Source organism: Parasteatoda tepidariorum, chromosome 1 (genome assembly GCF_982258835.1).
Source record: "Parasteatoda tepidariorum strain Cologne lab strain chromosome 1, Ptep-v5.0, whole genome shotgun sequence".
NCBI classification, from domain to species: domain Eukaryota; kingdom Metazoa; phylum Arthropoda; class Arachnida; order Araneae; family Theridiidae; genus Parasteatoda; species Parasteatoda tepidariorum.
In genome coordinates this window covers 707168-725577 of record NC_141755.1, presented here as the reverse complement: position 1 = coordinate 725577, position 18410 = coordinate 707168, and the positions used below count along the sequence as shown (strand labels likewise).

At 28.7% G+C, this 18410-nt stretch overlaps 1 protein-coding gene across 2 annotated transcripts in view; it reads left to right on the top strand.

The window, feature by feature from the left end:
* Window positions 1-109: 109 nt before the first annotated feature.
* Su(dx) (WW domain containing E3 ubiquitin protein ligase suppressor of deltex) overlaps window positions 110-18410 on the top strand; it is a 34705-nt gene continuing 16404 nt past the window's right edge. The window contains exons 1-10 of one of the 2 annotated variants that reach the window (XM_016056710.5): window positions 110-503; window positions 2375-2447; window positions 2524-2665; window positions 2832-2956; window positions 8643-8789; window positions 9836-10120; window positions 11520-11748; window positions 13274-13369; window positions 13463-13628; window positions 18140-18194. In XM_016056710.5, coding sequence (XP_015912196.2) covers window positions 2396-2447; window positions 2524-2665; window positions 2832-2956; window positions 8643-8789; window positions 9836-10120; window positions 11520-11748; window positions 13274-13369; window positions 13463-13628; window positions 18140-18194 — 1297 coding nt within the window. In that variant the 5' untranslated portion in view covers window positions 110-503; window positions 2375-2395. Of the gene's footprint in view, window positions 508-2374; window positions 2448-2523; window positions 2666-2831; window positions 2957-8642; window positions 8790-9835; window positions 10121-11519; window positions 11749-13273; window positions 13370-13462; window positions 13629-18139; window positions 18195-18410 lie in introns of both variants that reach the window. The other variant, XM_016056712.5, reaches the window with a different exon arrangement.

Sequence of the window (18410 nt, the reverse complement as noted above, 5' to 3'; positions counted from 1 at the left end):
AATAAAGGCAAACTTGAATTAATTTTTAAAGGATGTAAGAAACAATGCTTATTTTTAGAAGTAGAATAATTTTTTATTTATCAATTTTCATATTATTTTTATAGTCCTTGGGTGGTCTACAGGAAAACCCGAACCAAACCAACAAATCACAAGTGTGGGAGTGGAGAGGGGTTGTTGACGTGAATGGTATATGCATTACAGTTTAGAAAATTGAAAATATAAATAATTAAAATAATGTAAACTATTATGTGTTCATTTATAAGGTTTATATCACGTGATATAATGTAGAGGACACCGGAAGTTGAAAATAAATTGTCTTTTTAAATGTAAAACCATAAGCCTAGATTCTGTGGATGATTTTAGTTTATGGTCTGATACTGAGAATTATGTAAACATTCAGTTTTCATTTATCATCTTGCGTAATGCAATTAATTTGTTGTGTGTTACTCCATGGTATCGACATCATCTATGCGTCTTTGGGAATCTAATGAAATTGTCTAATCGTAGGTATATATTAATATTATTTAGCAGTTTCTGTATGATCCACATATACGCAAATACACTAATATTTTCACCTTTTACACATAGGTCGAATCATATGTCTGTCATGATCTTAACTTTTTAAACTTTTATCTTCTCGTTTTGAGTCACAGTCGTATTTGAGTCTGTTTGTAAGCTTTTAATTTATTGTAATAGTTATTATAATTGTTTATAATTATAATGCTTAAATTTATTTCAAGCGATTACCCAATCTCAGGTGGGGTTCGTATCTCTTTAAACTATGTTACACTTATTGACGTATTGTTTAATTATTATGCTCGTGTATCAGTCATGTGTTGACAAACATTCAATAAGTATGTTATCAATTCTATAAATTTGCCATAGAAATATTCAGATTTATCAAAAATTATTTAATTGGGGAAATTAAATTTTAAATACAATGTTATATGATCATTATTTATTTTTTGTCAAGTATTAGTTGGGATTAAATTGTAATAAAATGTTTTTATTTCTAAAGTGCATTGATAGTCTCTTAATAGTCAATCATTGCTCGTAAATATGCTCATTACCATTTAGTAAAGTAATAAAGTCTGTAGCAAGATATATTTGTGTTAATATAATTTTTTCTTTGTAAGATCAATATGAAAGATAGGTTTTTAACAATATTTTCTTCAGCATTAAAATCTAATTTTATTTTTCAAAATTGTCTTACCTGTGAGATTTATGCTATATTTTTACATTATTAGTAATTAAAAAATCGTTTATTCAACAATTTTATTCGAAATGAAGAAGAAATCTTATTGATACACATGAAAATTTAAAGGTATGTTTTTAAAATCATGGTTTTGTTAGTGTAAACAATAAGAAAACAATGTTAATAGTTTTTTTAAAATTCTTATTAATTAGTGTACAAATAAATATTACAGAATTAAGTACTTATTTTGCTAACGCACTTTTATTAATATACTATACTCACAAAATTGAAAATGTGTGTAAAATAATTTTCAAGTTATGCAATCAGAAATAACCTTTTTCTTTGAAATTCAGAATTATCATTCAAACAACATTTATAGCCATAAAAATGTTAAATTTTTTTAAAAAAGTTTTGTTTAAAAATGCCAATTTTCATCATAACTAAATAGTTAAAACAGCCCCCTAACCTTATATCTAGAATAAAAGTTATTTGGATAATATTTTATAAAATATTTTAATATAATTTTTATGCATATAAATTTTATACTCTATGCATTAAAAGGAAACTTTCATGTAAGATTTTGCACCAAAGCATCCAAAATTTTCAATGTCTAATTTACATCTACTATTATCAACCATTTTCTTCTCTTGTTACTAAAGTAAATATAGTTTCTACTTAAAGTCTTCTGACGAATGAATGTTTAATTATTTCCTTATATGAACTAAAATAGTCCAAACTCAACTTTAAAAGGTTTTGTATATTGCTTGTGTTATATGTGTTTTTTTTTATAGTTACTACCATTTGCACTCTAGATCAAAGAATTTTAGCTATAGAAATGCTTAGTATTCCAATGTTGCTAAGTGAAGCTGGGATAAAATCTTCATAATCGAATGTTTTAATCAAATCTTTTTCAAAATCATACTTAGTTGGTAGTTCCTTAATAATCTTTTTAGATTTTTTTTATGAAAAGACTTTGTATGTGTTTTAATAGAACAGAGTATCGTTTTTTATTTTTAATGTGTAATCGTTATACACATTTACTTTCTTTGGGTGATTTTTAATTTTGTTCAGTAGTAAGTAAGTTAATGTTAAAAATTAAATATTTTTTCGTTGATTTTAACATTTTTAAAAACTTTTCTTGTCTCTTTTAATTAAATACTTAGTATTTTTAATTTTTAGGGGCAATTCTGGATTCCTGAAATGGGGGAAGCTTTACGCCAAAGTAGTTCTTTGTTTGAACTGAATGTAACAAGTGAGTATTTTATCTACTTTAATTAGAGTTGTTGGGGTTGCATCATGAACTATAATTGCGTATATATTTTTTCTAGTTGTGTCTGCCAAGTTGAATTCATCAGGCATTCTCTTTAAACCAAGCCCTTATGTAGAACTAAGTGTTGATGGTGGTGTACCTGTCAAAACAGAGTATAATAAGAACACTTGTAATCCTAAATGGGATGAACAATTTCCTATGTAAATATTTTCATTAGTTTTTCTACTCTTAGCGATTAATAAAATTTTTTGTTACATTTCAATTTTTAACTATTATTAATATTATTTGGAAATTAGTGACTCTTTATTACTATTATTTTCATATTAGTGATTTCTTATTATTAATATTTTTATTTATTGTTTTCAGATTAGTGACTCCTTATTCTAAACTACATTTTCGTGTTCTCAATCATAATTCATTAATGAAAGATGGACTTCTAGGGGAAGGCTCTATTGACCTTTATAAAGTTCTAGTGAAACACGATGGGAAATGTAAGTCATTTTGCTCTCTTCTAATGATTTAATTTAATTTTTTTATAAATTAACTACTTGAAGTAAATATGATTTCATCGTATGTATTATTCTACTATTTGAGTGTGCAAGCTATATAAAATTATTATAGTTTTTTGTTTCAAACTATATAAAAGAGCACTTTTGTCATATAAAATTTTTATTTGAAATAGTAGTGGTTTTGCTCAACTACATGGGCATCACAGGGACCCTAGTTTAGACAGGTACTAATATAAATTACACATTCACAGTACTTCTCTAAATTTTCAAATGAGAAAAAAATTCTGAAATGTGCTAGATACTCAGAAAAAGTCTCTGTCTTGTTTTTGGCTTTTAGGAATTTATATTAATGATAATTCACGAAAATTTTATTTATTTATCTGAAATATTGAAGCAGACTTTTAGACAGGGTTGGGTTTTTGACGTCAAAAAGTGGTTTTTGACATGACAAGGGTATAATACTGGTTTAAACCGTCAAAAACTGAAGTTTGCCAAGAAAATATATAAACTTCAAAACTACCAACAGTTGCCATGCATTATATTGAAATTTAATTTTACTATAGGTAATCAGCTGGTTTTAAAATATTTTTTAATTAAAATTAAAGTAAAATAACAGATTTAAAATCACAGAAATTTATATTCAAATGCATGTGCAGAAAAATTTTGTACAAAAACTTTTTAAATATTTATATTTTGAAAAAAAAAATTTTTTTTTTGATACTTAAGAAAATTAAAAGTTTATTACTATGCATTTTTTGCATATAAGGAACATATAACTAATATTTATAAGGAACTTACAAGTTATGTTGTATAAATACAAACTTGATAAAAGTGTATAAAAATTTTTTTTTAATGTTATACCGAATATCTTTATTATCCAGTATGTTAATTTGAATTTAAAGGTAGTTATATTTGTGAATAATGATAAATATAATTCATATTGTTTATTATATTTGTTTATAATTATTACACTTATCATTTTAAAACAATTTTTATCTCTTAATTTTTTTTTTCTCCACTTGTATTAAGAATACAAATAATGCATATCTTGAAAGCAGGAAGTAATTATTCAACAGCTGAATATTTAGATATTCAACCAAACTAAATAGTATTCAGCAAAATGAAATTCACAAGTATTTGGATGAACTAAATTTTCAGCATAGTAAATGAATAGGCTGAATATACTGTAAATCGACACTAACTACTCTGTGTATTTAACAGAAAGCACTTAAATTTGTATTGTCTTATGTTAAAAAGATTATTAAGAAGATTTAAAAGAATATTAAAAAGATTTTTCTTTAAAGGATGTCTGATGTACAAAACTGCTAATGTTTATCTTTAAAAATGTCTAATTTTTAGTATAATCTATACTATACACTAAATTTGGTTATAAATAAATTTCTTAATAATATCATAGATTTTCAATAACACATGAAAATGAATACATAATATTACAAAAGATGTGAGCTTTCAAAAGTACAAGATTTTGGTTACTATTCAAAATATAAGTGTTTCTTCAAAATTTTAAATTTATTTTTTCTAGAACATGTTTAGAAACACTATCCTTTATAAAAAATATAGTAGAGAACCAATTATCCGGGATGCTCGGGACCATCGCTATCCCGGATGTCTGAATTTCCCGGTTTTCTGGATCGACCAAAAAGTGTTGTTAATCGATGTTTTATCGAACCCGAATTACAAGGAAAAAGTGTAATGCATAAAGTAAAAGAAAAAAGAAATGGTAGAAAAATAACATTTAAAAGAATAAAAAAATTTGCAAGTTTAGACAAGAAAAACAAGTTTAAAAAATACAAAATTCCCGTATTTATTTTTTAAAAATAATTACAATTCCTCAATTAACTGATATAAACAAAACCAATGGTTAAATAACGCAATATATTTCATACCTAATTATACGGGGGAAACGATAAAATAAAAGGAAAACTTATTAATCTAAATAAAAACACTTGAAAATTATCGAACTGAAACAATAGTTAAAAAAGGCACTAGCATAAATATTAAAACCCGGAACAAGGCAAGATCAACGGAATTTTTTAAAAAAAAAACCTAATGATAAAATTTATGAATAAAAAGAATTAATTTATTGAGTGCGAAATTTATCGTGAAAAGAAAAAAATATCAAACGTAGTGGAATCAGAAAAACAAAACTGCAATCTGCTTCATAAAATGATCCTGTGTTTAAATTAATAAACAATTCTCCTTTTATTTATTTTTTGTTGTTGATAAAAACACGATATTTTATTACAGCAGATGTGATTCCACATCAATAAAAACTTGCAAATGATACCGCACTTCCAAAGAATGAGAATTTATTCTGAAGAAACATATTTTATTTTTATTAATCGATGTCAAATAGATTAATATATTTTTCTCTTTCATCTTCTGTTCACTGATATGCAGCATTTCCCCCACCCCCCTCGTAAATCAAACAGAAAACGAAATCAGCATGCCACACCCTTAAGCTTGATTGGCGGCCTAAAGGAGAAAATAAAACATTCCTCCCTGCCCTGCCTTCAAGGTCAGGGAGGAAATGACGTTTCTCTGGGTAAACGGGGGGGGGAATTCTCCCCTTCCTTACATTTTCCTCTACTCAACTTCAAGGATGAGTACAATTTCCACTTTTTTTAATAATCGTTCTAGTTTAAAATGGAGAGAAAACTGATAAAAAATTTTCCCGGTTTTCTGGTTTCCCGGTTATCTGGATACCGGATAAATGGTTCTCTACTGCATATAAATTTTATGTATTAATTAAATTTCTCATATGAATATAGGTTTTTGACATTTTCGTCATTTTTGACAGTGAGGTTTTTGACATGACGGTTTAAACCATGGTTAAAACCGTCAAAAACTGTCACATGTCAAAAACCTGCCAACCCTGCTTTTAGAGATTTCAAATTATTCAGAGGGACAAATACCTTCCCTATCACTAACGCTCAACTATCATTCATTTTCAGATACAGAGTTTTAAATTCTATTGTATTGGTTTTTTCTATCTTGTCTAGGTTTAAGCAAAAGGAATGAGCTTATTTTGTTCCAGGTTTAAAATTAGATAGAAATGACACTTATGAACATGAAAATGAGTTTAACTAAATTTAGTAATGAGTATTGGACACTGTTCAATCAAGGCTTTTATATGGTAAGAATTGTTCATGCCATAATGAGGAGGAAAAGTATTTTGTAATTTTTAATTTATTACCAATTACTGTGCAACCTCAAAAATCCGGACGGTCTGGATTTCCGAAATTTCCAGACTTTAGATATCTTACTTAAATTGATAGAATTATCAAAGTTTCAAATTTGACTGGCCCATTTCGCTATTAAACGTGAGACATTGAAAATGATACAGAGATAAAAATTTACTTAAAATAATGATATATTTAAATCAACACAAATAAATGTTAACTAAATTATTTCTTAAACATATCAAATATCATAAGCTGTTTCTTAGATTTCATTCTATGATTACTTATTTTTTCTTTCACTTTATAAAGTAATATTAACTTGCATTCATCATCAATATCTCTTTGCTCCAAAAGTTTAAAAACACTGTCCACATTTCTTAACATTTCATCCAAAGAAGCTGATCTTTCTTTATTTGGAGTTTCCTCTTCTGCATCACTGCCATTACCTAAAAGGGCCATTTTTATTTCGTCGTCAGTCATGTGATTGACAACAGGTAATTTGTTGTCGCAACTCATTACATTACCTCCTCAACGTCATCTTCATCGGTTTCAAATACGCACTTTGCGTGGTCGAGAAGTTGATTAATTTCAAGTTTTAAATTTTGAAGTTTTAAAGATGTAAAACTTTCAAAATCGTTTTCACTTTTGTTTTCAAAGAAAATTGTAGAAAACGGCAAATTTTGCCAACTATGTTGCAAAGTTTCCAACGTAACATTGTTCCATGCATTTGCGGCACTGTGAAGGACATCCTTTATGTCAAACTCCTTTTAAAATTCTGTGATTCTCTTTCTCTGAATGATAGAACGTATCATTTTCTCCAAAAAGTCTTTTTTTCCGTATATATATTCACATTTTAAGGATCTTAGTATTCCATTATCCATCGGTTGAATAAGCGAAGTACAATTTGGAGGATGTACATTATCTGAACTCCTGATTTAGATCAAATTTCAGCTGGAAGATGTGCTGTGCAATTATCTAAGATGAGGGTAATCTTGGCATCGCTCGGAAGCCCAACAGCATTCCAGTGAGTTTGAGCTTTCAGAACGAAATGATCATTAAACCCATCTTCGATCAATTCTTGTGTAATCTACGCACGTTTGCTTTGTACGTAACAGATGCTCGAGGTCTAGCACTTTTGACGATTACCATCAGCTTGAGGCGATGAAATCCGGAAACATTAGCCCAAGCATCCTTTACATCTTTCACACCAGATAGATTACTTTCATCTGCAATCACTAGGGTTTTTCTTGGAACATGGGCCAGAAGAGAGCAGTTTCATTTTGCATTGTATATTTGATCGAAAGATAAATTATTTTCAGCAACAAATTAGGAAAATTCATTAATAAATGTTCAGCAGCTACAACGTCAGCTGGCGCCTTTTCCCTGCAAATTCTTAATTGCCTTATTCCGTGACGTTTTTTAAATCTAACCATGCTGAAGAATATTATTTCTATTTTCAAGTCTTTGTGTTAGAGTCTTGGCTATGCCATCATATTTGCGCCAGTCAAAGGCACTTTCCCACTTCATCTTTGTTGCACCCATTCTATTATATTACCAAATCATCGTTGTTATCTTTGCGAATTGTTTTTTATTTTTTACCATCTCTAAATTTACATCACTTTTCGTGAAAAACTGCAGTACTTTTTTCTTCTGTTTTCTTAAATCATTACAGTTGATTTATCGAGTTCGTATTCTGTGCAAAGATTAGCCACTGAAGTCCCCGAGTCATACTTCCGCAGTTATTCTACTTTAAAAAAAAATTTTTTTTTTAAAAAGTGAATTATGCTTTTTCTTCTACGAACTATCGCCATTTTTTCCTGCAATTGATCGTTTAGATAACATAATTTTAGCAATTAAAACTAAAAATGTGGACTTAAAACTTATTTGAAATGATCCATTTGAAACAGATGCTCCTAGACTGGAATTGGATTAGACTGTAACGCCTTTTACTAATCCTTTTCTTGTTGTGGGAGATGAAAGATTTTGTTCCCTCCTCCTAAGCTTCAATGTTAAGAAAGAATTTTGGGTAAAAAACAAGGTGGTCGAAGAATTCCTCCTCCTTATCTATACAGATAAAAAATGACTGGAATTTCCTTATCAGCTATGCATTCACTCCCTGCCTCTTCATCCACTGTTTTGTTGTTCGAAAGGAGTTGTAGGTTTTACATTAAAATTTTTATTTAAAGCGTTTATTATTTATTTTTTGGAAATTGATTTAAAGAATTTTCTCTGACAAACCGGACATAACTTTCCAAAGTAATTGGTATAATTGTTTTGGTATTTTATTTTAACATGTAGTTTTGAAATAAAAATGAAATATTTTTATTTCTTTTTTAACAATTTCATTTTTTTAATGATATATTTTATAATCAAATATTAATATCTTTTATACCATGTATCCTATTTTTGTGTCTCTCTTTTCTAAATATTGTTTAATACACAATACAATTTTCTTATCAATTTAGTGGAGAAGCTACCTTGCCCTGTTGAATTAAATGTAAATGGTAAAACGGGTCGTTCCCAAAGTCATTTGGTAACAGTACTTGATGCTTTACATATTGATTTGACAAGATTTCCTCTAAGAAGTCATTCAGAAAACTCTGTTGGTGATGGTAATATACTTTTATTGTCCTTATTTACCAATATTGTTTATTTGCTATTTATCAATATTTGTTGCTTAACACTATTACAGATTATATTTTGTTTTACATAATTTAATATATGAGGAAATTTGTACTCCTTCGGATAGTTTTCTCTTTCCAAGCTTCTAGTGAAGCAATTCAAAATAATATATAGGAATGTAGCAAATAGTTTTTTTGGCCAAATTACTCAATTTTGAGTAATTGACTATTGAATAGTGATGCATTAATTATAATTTCTCTCAAAATACTATGTTTATTATTCTTATATAGTTTATATATATTTGCATAGTTCTTGTTAAATATGTGCAGCGTTAAAGTATGAAACAAAAGAATACAAAATTAGCAGGGCTGCCAACCTAGAAGTCCTAGTGTCCCAAAATGCTTAAAGCGGTAACCAAATTACTTATTATGTTTGCATTTAAATCCTTCCCTTCACAATTCATAAGTTATAAACAATTAAGTCAATTTATTTAATAATTATTAGAGAGAGAGAACTTTCATCCAAGTGACACAAAATCAAAGTGTTTTTCAATAAAAGTTAAGATCTTGCAAAATAAATCCACAAAATGTTACCTTTTTGGTGATAAAGGAAATGTTAATAATTATAGTTGGTCTATTAAATAGGTCGAGAGAAAGTCTTTTTTATGAGTTAGTGAAGAGATCATAAAATAGATTAAAAGACAGGATGTGAATAAAGAGCATTTTGTTTAGAATAATAAATTGAGAAAAAGATTTACTGAAAAGGAATGTTACAAATATATTTATCTACTTGCACTGTAATAATCAGCAATGTCAAGCTGTAATTTTTGTTGACTTTTTTTTAAAAACACATATTTTAACTGAAGTTTCATTCCAATCTGTAGTTTGATTTAATGTAGTATCTTTATCCCTACTTTGTCTATCAATAATTTTTTCTTGTTTGGTTTTCAAGTTAAATATGTTCTCATGTTCTTTCCTCTATTTATGGTCAGTGATGAAACAATAACAGAAATTATGAATTGCTTTTTTTTTTATAGCTAACCATGTTGATGATATTCACTGCAGTATTAGTTTTCGACAAAGCAACAGAACTCAAAGACTATCAACAGATGACCAGTCTTCATCCTTCCCTGCCAATAATGTTGGCGGTGGTGCTCGTATGAGATCTCGTCGAAGTAATCATAATGCAGCCTCACCAAGTGGCACTGTTTCGCCAGCTAATGGGCTGTCCCCAAATAGTGGAGTACGTCGATTGCAGAATGATAATAGGCACCAATCCCTCCCTGCTATTGTTAACGATTCAACAATATCTCCTTCAGTTGGTAAGTTAGCTATTTTCTTCGATTCTTTTTTAATTAAAATTTACTGTGGAATGTTAAACTATTCAAATAAAAAATTTACATAATTTAATATTTTATTTTGATGACAATAGGGTTGGCAAATTTTTGATACATGTTAGGTTTTGACAATTTTAACCATCAATAACTGCTGCATCAAAAACTTAGAAAAATTATGTATCGGCACAAAAATTCCATTTATGTATTCTATTCATATCTTCATCTCCTTATATTAAAAAAAAAATTAAAAATACAAGGTAATATAGTTAATTATAAAAGGTAAATTTGTTCAAAATCCTTTGTTATTTTGTATTATGGTCTACATTCTTTAGTATGACCCTTTTATTACATTGTCCAATACCTAAAGTCCTGTTTGCTGTTCCATAGATGCTGTGTCATTTTAATGTCACATAGCGACTGAAATCCATGCAAGAGTGTCAGGGCCATCTATTCTTATCCTAGGTGGTCCTTGGCATTATCTATGGTAAAAAAGATAGTGAAGTAATGATATTTTCATTATTGAGAATTGTAAGTGTTTATTGAATCCTTCCCAGAAGTCTCTTTTATGCATTCACAGCCTATGTAAATTTCTTTTCATTTAAAACACATTTCACATTCTTCTTGATTTTGTTTTTACTTAGACTTTTCAGTTCTTTGGGTGTATGTTATTTAGTAGGATGTAGATTGATTGGGATGGTAAGAGGTTTCACTAAAATCAGTTCAGCATCAATGATTGCTATAGTTTTGATTACTCACGTCATAGCAAGCTCAAGTTATTAATGTCCATTTTTCTTTGGACCACAGGGATCGTTATATTTATTATCAACTGTATTATAATTTATGCTTTTATAAATTTTTCTTCCATTTGAATGTTGATATTTGTAAATCAACTTAAATTTAAATATTATATATATTTATAAATTTTATATTATATATATTTATTAGTATGTATTTTTAATTAACGTTTTAAATGTACCATGTAAAACTTCTCCTGCATTATGGCCCTGTAACTGTCATTCTAGCTATCTGACAGATTTTAATGGTTGTTTTTTATCAAAAACGAATATTTTGACTACAAGAATTGTAAAAAACCCACAGGGTGAATTGCACAGTATTGCATCTTCAAAAAGTTAAAAGAAAAGTTTATGATTTTATAGCAGATTTGCATCTGGAAGAGCGCAATTTTACAACTTAATATATACTTCAAATTTATTTATTACTGTGTACTGCATATTCTTACCTTATTTTGTAAGTAACTGCAAGAGGTTATAACTTAAGTTAAAGTTCTGTCTTAGAATTATATAATTTTCAATGTATACAGCTGGTCTCTAATTGTTATTTTTAATATTTATTAGATGGCATTCAGTTTAATTATTTTTCCTAGTTTCTCCAGATACTCAGGGTTTGTCAGCGCTTTCCATCTCTGTCAATAGCAACATTCCTGCTACTAGACCTTCAACTTCTATTGGAGCTGCTACTGTGAATGGAGCTTTACCAACTGCATCTAATGCAACTGCTACTAGTCAACCACCTTCAATTGCACAACCACAAGCAGCATCTGGGAGATCTGCTAACCAAAGGTCAAATGCTGAAGAAGAACCACTACCAACTGGGTAATACAATACTCTTTCATGAATTGAAAATTATTGTTGTATCAACAACGGTATGAATCATTATAAATTTTACATTTAAAATTTAATCATACAATTATGAGTTAACTGGAGTAAGTACTCTAAAATATTTTAAAACTGGATATGTAAGGGGAAAAAATGATGTAGCATGGGATAATAAAAAAAAATATGTTTAAAAGTTCTATGATGACTTAAATTGATGATGTAAAAATCTAAAAAAAAAATATTAAAAAAAAAATAGCCTCATTTCTCTGAAATGGAAAAAAATAAAAAGTAATAAAGGATTTTTAAGCTCAATAGGAGGAAGATGTTTTACTTTTTGAATTGGTTATTATTTAATTTAAATTTAGGTTATTTTACAGTAAAAACGTTTCCTAGGATTCATTTACATTATTTTTTATATAAGTTAGGCAAAAGTAAATAACAATAAATACATAATTAATTAGAAAAATGTTTATGAATCAGTGTTACAATGCATTTTTAAATATTTCAAATTTAAATTAAAGTAAATAAGTAGAACTTTAGCTAGGGCTTTTCAAAATCAAAGATTACCACTGGGTAATGGTTTTAGTTCTATTCTTAAAAAAACAGGGTGATTTTTTTTAAGGTGAGCACTTCATAATGTTCTGTTTTATGCACTTTTATGTCCTCAAACATTTATTTTGACTAAAACTAAACTGAACTGATGTGCAAAAGGGAAGAAAATTTTTAGAAACTAAAATAAGCTGCATTTATTGTTTTTAATATAGTTAACATTATTATTAAAATGGTTATTATTTTAAGTAGAAACTAAAATATTATTTCAATTAATTAATTTCATCAATAGATTATTATTTAAATAGTATATGCTTATTTACATATTTGCTAGAGTTTTTGAAATGAATGATTTACAGCCATACAATATAAATATTGGTTTCTTTAGTATTAAATAAAGAGACTCTTATTTTATTTCTGAATAATTTAATATTGTTTTCGTAAACTTTCATAAAGCATCACTGTGCATTTAGATTAAATGTTAGCTTGCTGTACTGCAGCTTTGTAGTTGGTTGGATTTTATTGGCGCAAGAGCCGGAAATGGCTATACTGCGCCAGGCACTAGGTTAAAATTTGGTCACAAGGTTAAACTAAGGTGTTATTTTTTAAAGCAGAGAATTAAGTTCTATGACTTTGATAAATTTTAAAAGATTGGTAATTGCAGCTTTGTAAGAATTGGTGATTAAGTGTTAAGAGTCTAGATATATGTTCCTGCTTTTAAGATTTTGCATGTATTTTTCGCTATCTTCATAGAGACAATATTCTTTTTAAAAAATTAAAAAGAATTGGATTAATTTAGCTTACTGTTTAAAATGTTATTAAACTAATATTATTGCTCTAAGTGTGTCTAAAATGATAAAATATCTATCTAAATTTTTTTCAGTTCAAAAATTTTTTTATATTTCCCAATTTTGAAAACGCTTTTTAGTTTCCATTTTCATTAATGTTTTGTATTGCATTTGTTTATTTGCAGGTGGGAAGTGAGATTTGATCAGTATGGCCGAAAATACTATGTTGATCATAACACAAAAAGCACTACTTGGGAAAGACCACAGCCTTTACCTCTTGGGTATAAATTACAATTGATGTTTTAAAATTTTTAATTACAATTAATTTTACATGTTTTTGTTTCATGAAAATTTATCTAAAAATATATTTTCAGTTGGGAAATGCGTAGAGACAATAGGGGAAGGGTGTACTATGTAGACCACAACACTAGAACGACTACTTGGCAGCGACCTACTGCTGAAAGTGTTAGAAACTATCAGCATTGGCAATCTCATCAAGCTCAAGCTATGCAACAGTGTCAACAAAGGTTCCTTTATCATGTGTGTAGCAGGTTTTTTTTTTTTTTTTTTAGAGTGTTACTCAATCTGAATTCTTGTCTGTTTTTTTTTTTTTTTTTTTTTTTTTTTTTTTTTTTTTTTTTGCTACTGCTTGTATTCTTGTATTTCCTCCTCATTTTAAGGCTATGAGCAAGGAACTTTTCAGTCTTATTGATTTGATCAATGAAAGATTAGAATCCAGAAAACTTTATCGTTTAAATTATTTTTGTGAAGTTTAAAATTTGTTTTTCTGGGGTCATTTTATTACACAAGTGAGGGGAACTGAAAAAGTTTTATGTGTGCATCGTAAATGAGGAAAAAAAAATATAGTCAAGAAATAAATAAAATAATAATAAATAGGGGAGAGTGGGGTCAATTGTAAAATTTTTTACTTAACTATTTTTAACTAACAAAAAATCCAATATATTATTAGTATTAATTGACAGACGAGTAAAGTAGACTATCCTCTACTAGGAAAAAAAAAACCTTATTTTAAATGCTATTATATTAGTTATTAAAAATTTTTGACACTCGTGCAGTTGTTACAATTGTCCCCACTTACGGGGTCAATTGTAACAGTTCATAAATACAACTAAAACATAGTTAATTATACATATTATCATAGTTGCGATATATTTTTTTATTGATCAAAATAGTAGTGATATTTTAGGAGTAAAAATAATAATGAGCAGAGACCTAAAGGGTTAAACTTCTAACTTTAAGGGGTTGAAAATTTTAATTTATGCTGTGAAAGGTGACAAATAAAATAAAGCACATGCAACATAATATAAATTATATAGGAAACTATTGGTGGTTCTTAAAGAGTTAAGTAATGGTTTGTAAACAAAAGATTATTTATTTTCAGCTGTTACAATCGTCCCTTTACTTATTGTTACAATCGTCCCCAAGACGCCATTTCAGCTTCATTTATTAAAAACAATACTAGTTAATTAACAAAACTAATCTTTTTTTTGTTGAAATGTTAATTAAGGTAATTAAGGTTTTATTTGTTTAAACAAAATTACTTTGTTACAATACAATATTCTAATACCAAAAAAAGTACTTACGTAGAGTGAAAATATCTTTTGTGATGTAACTCTTTCAAAAGTACATAAAAATGGTTGCCAGCAGAGGTGTACATGTAGATTTATTAAATACACCTTGTGCGCCACCTAGGAACCAAATCTAGAGCCCGACACTCGAAATTTTTGCTCTGTGACAATTGTACCCTGTTACAATGACCCCACTCTCCCCTACCATACCATACTATGATTGAGGTTATTTATAATACTGCTTAAAGAAAGTCTTAAATTTTGCTTTTCAATTTTCCCAAATTTGATTACCCCAATGAGGTGGTGCACCATCTTGTTTCAAAAAGACATGGGGTTGAAGCTCTTCTAGTTGTGGAAATACGAAGGTATCATCGAATACGAAGGTATATGTGGGTATCATTGTTCGTAGTTCTTTGAATGACCATTTTCCAGGAAGATGGATTGGGCGAGGAGGTCCAATTCCTTGACCACCCAGATCACCTGATGTAACACCGCTGGACTTTTTTCTTTGGGGATTTATAAAGGGCAATGTTTACAGGAGGATCGTGTCGAACATTGATGACCTAAAAGCCAGAATTACAACCGCAATAGCCTCTGTGGATGCCGACACGCTTGCCACTACCTGGCGTGAAATTGACTATCGACTTGATATTTTCCGTGCGACGAAGGGGGCACACTTGGAAGTTCATTGACAAGGGTCATGAAACTTTTTGAGTCTATCTAACCATTTATGTTAATAATTTTAATCTATCTTTATTATTTTATGAGTTGTTTAACATCAAAATGGGTCCAGGACTTCATAAACACCCTGTATATATATAACATAAAAAGATTAAATTAATCTTTTTGTGCGATTTCTTTCCTGTAAATCCTTTTTTTAATTTATTATTCTAATCAAAACTATAAAAATTTGCTTTCATTATAATTTAAGTAGAGAAGTTTTTTTTTGTTTTTTGGTTTGATTTTTTAAAAAATAGTCTGGTGTATGTACACTGTTCTAAAAGATGTCTTGATTTTATCTTCACTTTTTTTGAAAAAAGTCTTGAATTTTTCTTTGGCTGACTACAAAGCCTGCAAATTACATGTAATTGAGAAAACTACAGAAGCGAATAAAAAAAACAACAACCTTAATCCTCTTTTTTATTTTCTCTTTCTTCAGAAAACTAAGTTGAGAGTTTTAAGATTTGTTTGTAACAACAAAATATTAATCAACAAGTCTTTTCAGGAGAGGGATGTTGATGTTTTTACAATATTGAAGTGGCTATGGAAAACCTGAAGAATACTAAAATAACTATCGTTAATTCATTTTCTAATGAAGACCATTATATATACGTATATAAATAATAAGACTAAAATTATAAAAAAATACGGAATATCTTTAATCATTATCATTTACGTGGTCTTTTTCAAAATAACTACCATGGCTGGTAATGCATTTATCCCAACCTTCTGTCCACTTCTTAAAAACATGTTTTTGAGAGCATTTTAAAAACCGCCCTACGCAGCTTTTACAAATGCTTTGTTGCTTGCAAAATGTTTGCCTTGTAACGATTTCTTAAGTTGAGGAAACAGTCAGAATCACATGGAGCGAGATCAGGGATAGATATGGAGGGTGTGGTAAAATCTCTACATTGTTCTGCTGTTAAACATCCTGTACGCAACGAGTAATATGTGGTCGGGCATTCTCATGGTGCAATAGGAAGCCATTTCAGAGCAATGGACATTTCCTTTAAATGTGCTGTACCATTGTTCTTAGGACATGCACGTAGTACGACCCGTTTACAGTATTAACGGGTTCAACAGTGTGTTGGTACACAATTCCTTCATAGTAAAAAAAAAAAATTATTTCTTTTACTGCTTTGTTGTTTCATGGTTGGATCATAGTGGTACAACCAAGCTTCGTCTGCTGTGATGATGAGTTTTAAAAATTGTTACGTTCTTATTCCAGTCTTTCCATCCGTTCTGTGCACACATCCACTCGATGCTGCATTTGCTCGTGTGTCGACAATTTCGGAATCCATCGCGCACAAACACATTTCAGTTGCAAATGTTCTGCCATGATTGACTGATCACCTCTTGCATGAATATTCAGGAGAGCATACATTTGACGTACTGTCATCCTGTGGTCCTCCTTGATGATAGCCACAGCTGTGTTAATCATTGTGATGGACGTGGAAGGTCGTCCCTCGCGTTCAATATCTTCCACATTTTGCCTGCCTTTCTTAAAAGCTTTATGCCAGCGAAAAATACTTGCCCTCGACATTACTTCGTCGTTGAAAGCTTAACGTATCATGTCAAAGGTCTCCGATGCTGATTTTTGCAGGCAAACACGAAATTAAATCGCATAATATCGTTTCATCGACACTTCTATTTCGACAACTGGCTGCCTCTCATGGGTGTCTGCAAACATGCTTCATTTCAACCATGTAATATTCAGGAACATGAGCCTGTACGTGCCATTTATTGGTAGCTTTTGTTAATACAGACCACAAACTTTTTTTTATGCTGCAGAAATTATCATTCTGATGGGTGGTTTCGTGGCAGTATATATATATATATATGTAAATACAGTATTCTCCCTAAGCATTCTTAGAGGGATGGCCCATCCTCTCTGCCTTTTTTGTAAAAATTAGCAGCCATCCCATAAAAACACTTACTTTTTTATTTTTCAAAAAAAAAAATTAACCTAATTTAATAAAAAGTCTACTTCTGATTTATTTAGCTATTGATAAATATTTCACTTTTTAATTTCATTGCTTCACTTTAGTAAGATCTTTTTTATGCTGTCTAGTTATGTAGTGTATAATTCCCATATTGATCAACCCACTATATTCACATCTTATATTTGGGGGAGGGGGTATATTAATAGGTATTTGATAATTTGAAATTTTTTTAAAAAAATAAATATCCTTTTTTAAAAAAATATGTATTTAAATGTTTATTTTCTCATAGTTTTCATTTTAAAATATAAAAAAGAAGTTTTTAAGTTGTTTATCAGTTAAATTTTTTTTTTTTTTAGTTTACTTTTTTTTGAAGAAAATTTATACACAGAAATTGTTTTTTAGCTTACCTTTAATTATTTTTGTAAAACCTTCAAATTTATATATATATATATATATATATATATACGTTATTTCTTCATCTTTTCATTTTTTTGTTTTATGGCTTTTTAATATGAATATTTTTTAAAAAATATTTTTTTTTTAAAATTTATTTTAATAATTTTTTTTCTTTGTTCATTAATTTTAATTATATCTTCATGGCTATTTTAGTTATAGATGTATGATAAAACAAATAAAATAAAATTTTTGACATTGCATAAACATTTTTTAAAATACACACTGTTTTTTTACTTATTTAACATCAAAATATGCATTGTTTTATTTTAATAATTAATTTTTTTTCTCATAATCTTTTAACAAGTAGTGCCTTTATTTGACCATAAATTTTGCCATTTTTTAGACTCCAGTACAAGTAGAAGATGATGATCCTCTTGGACCTTTGCCAGAAGGATGGGGTAATTTCTGTTAGAATTTTCTAATTAACAGTGTCATTTGCTGATGATAGTTCTTAGTTATTTATTTCTATGCTCTGAAAAAAGCAGCTTCTTGTTGGAGCACGATAAATTTATTAGAAGCTTTTCTTTTTCAAGCTCCAAAACTCTTTTTCTGAATTTTTTATCCCTCTATTAAAAGTATAGTACAGAGATAATTTTTATTTGTCTAATTGTTTT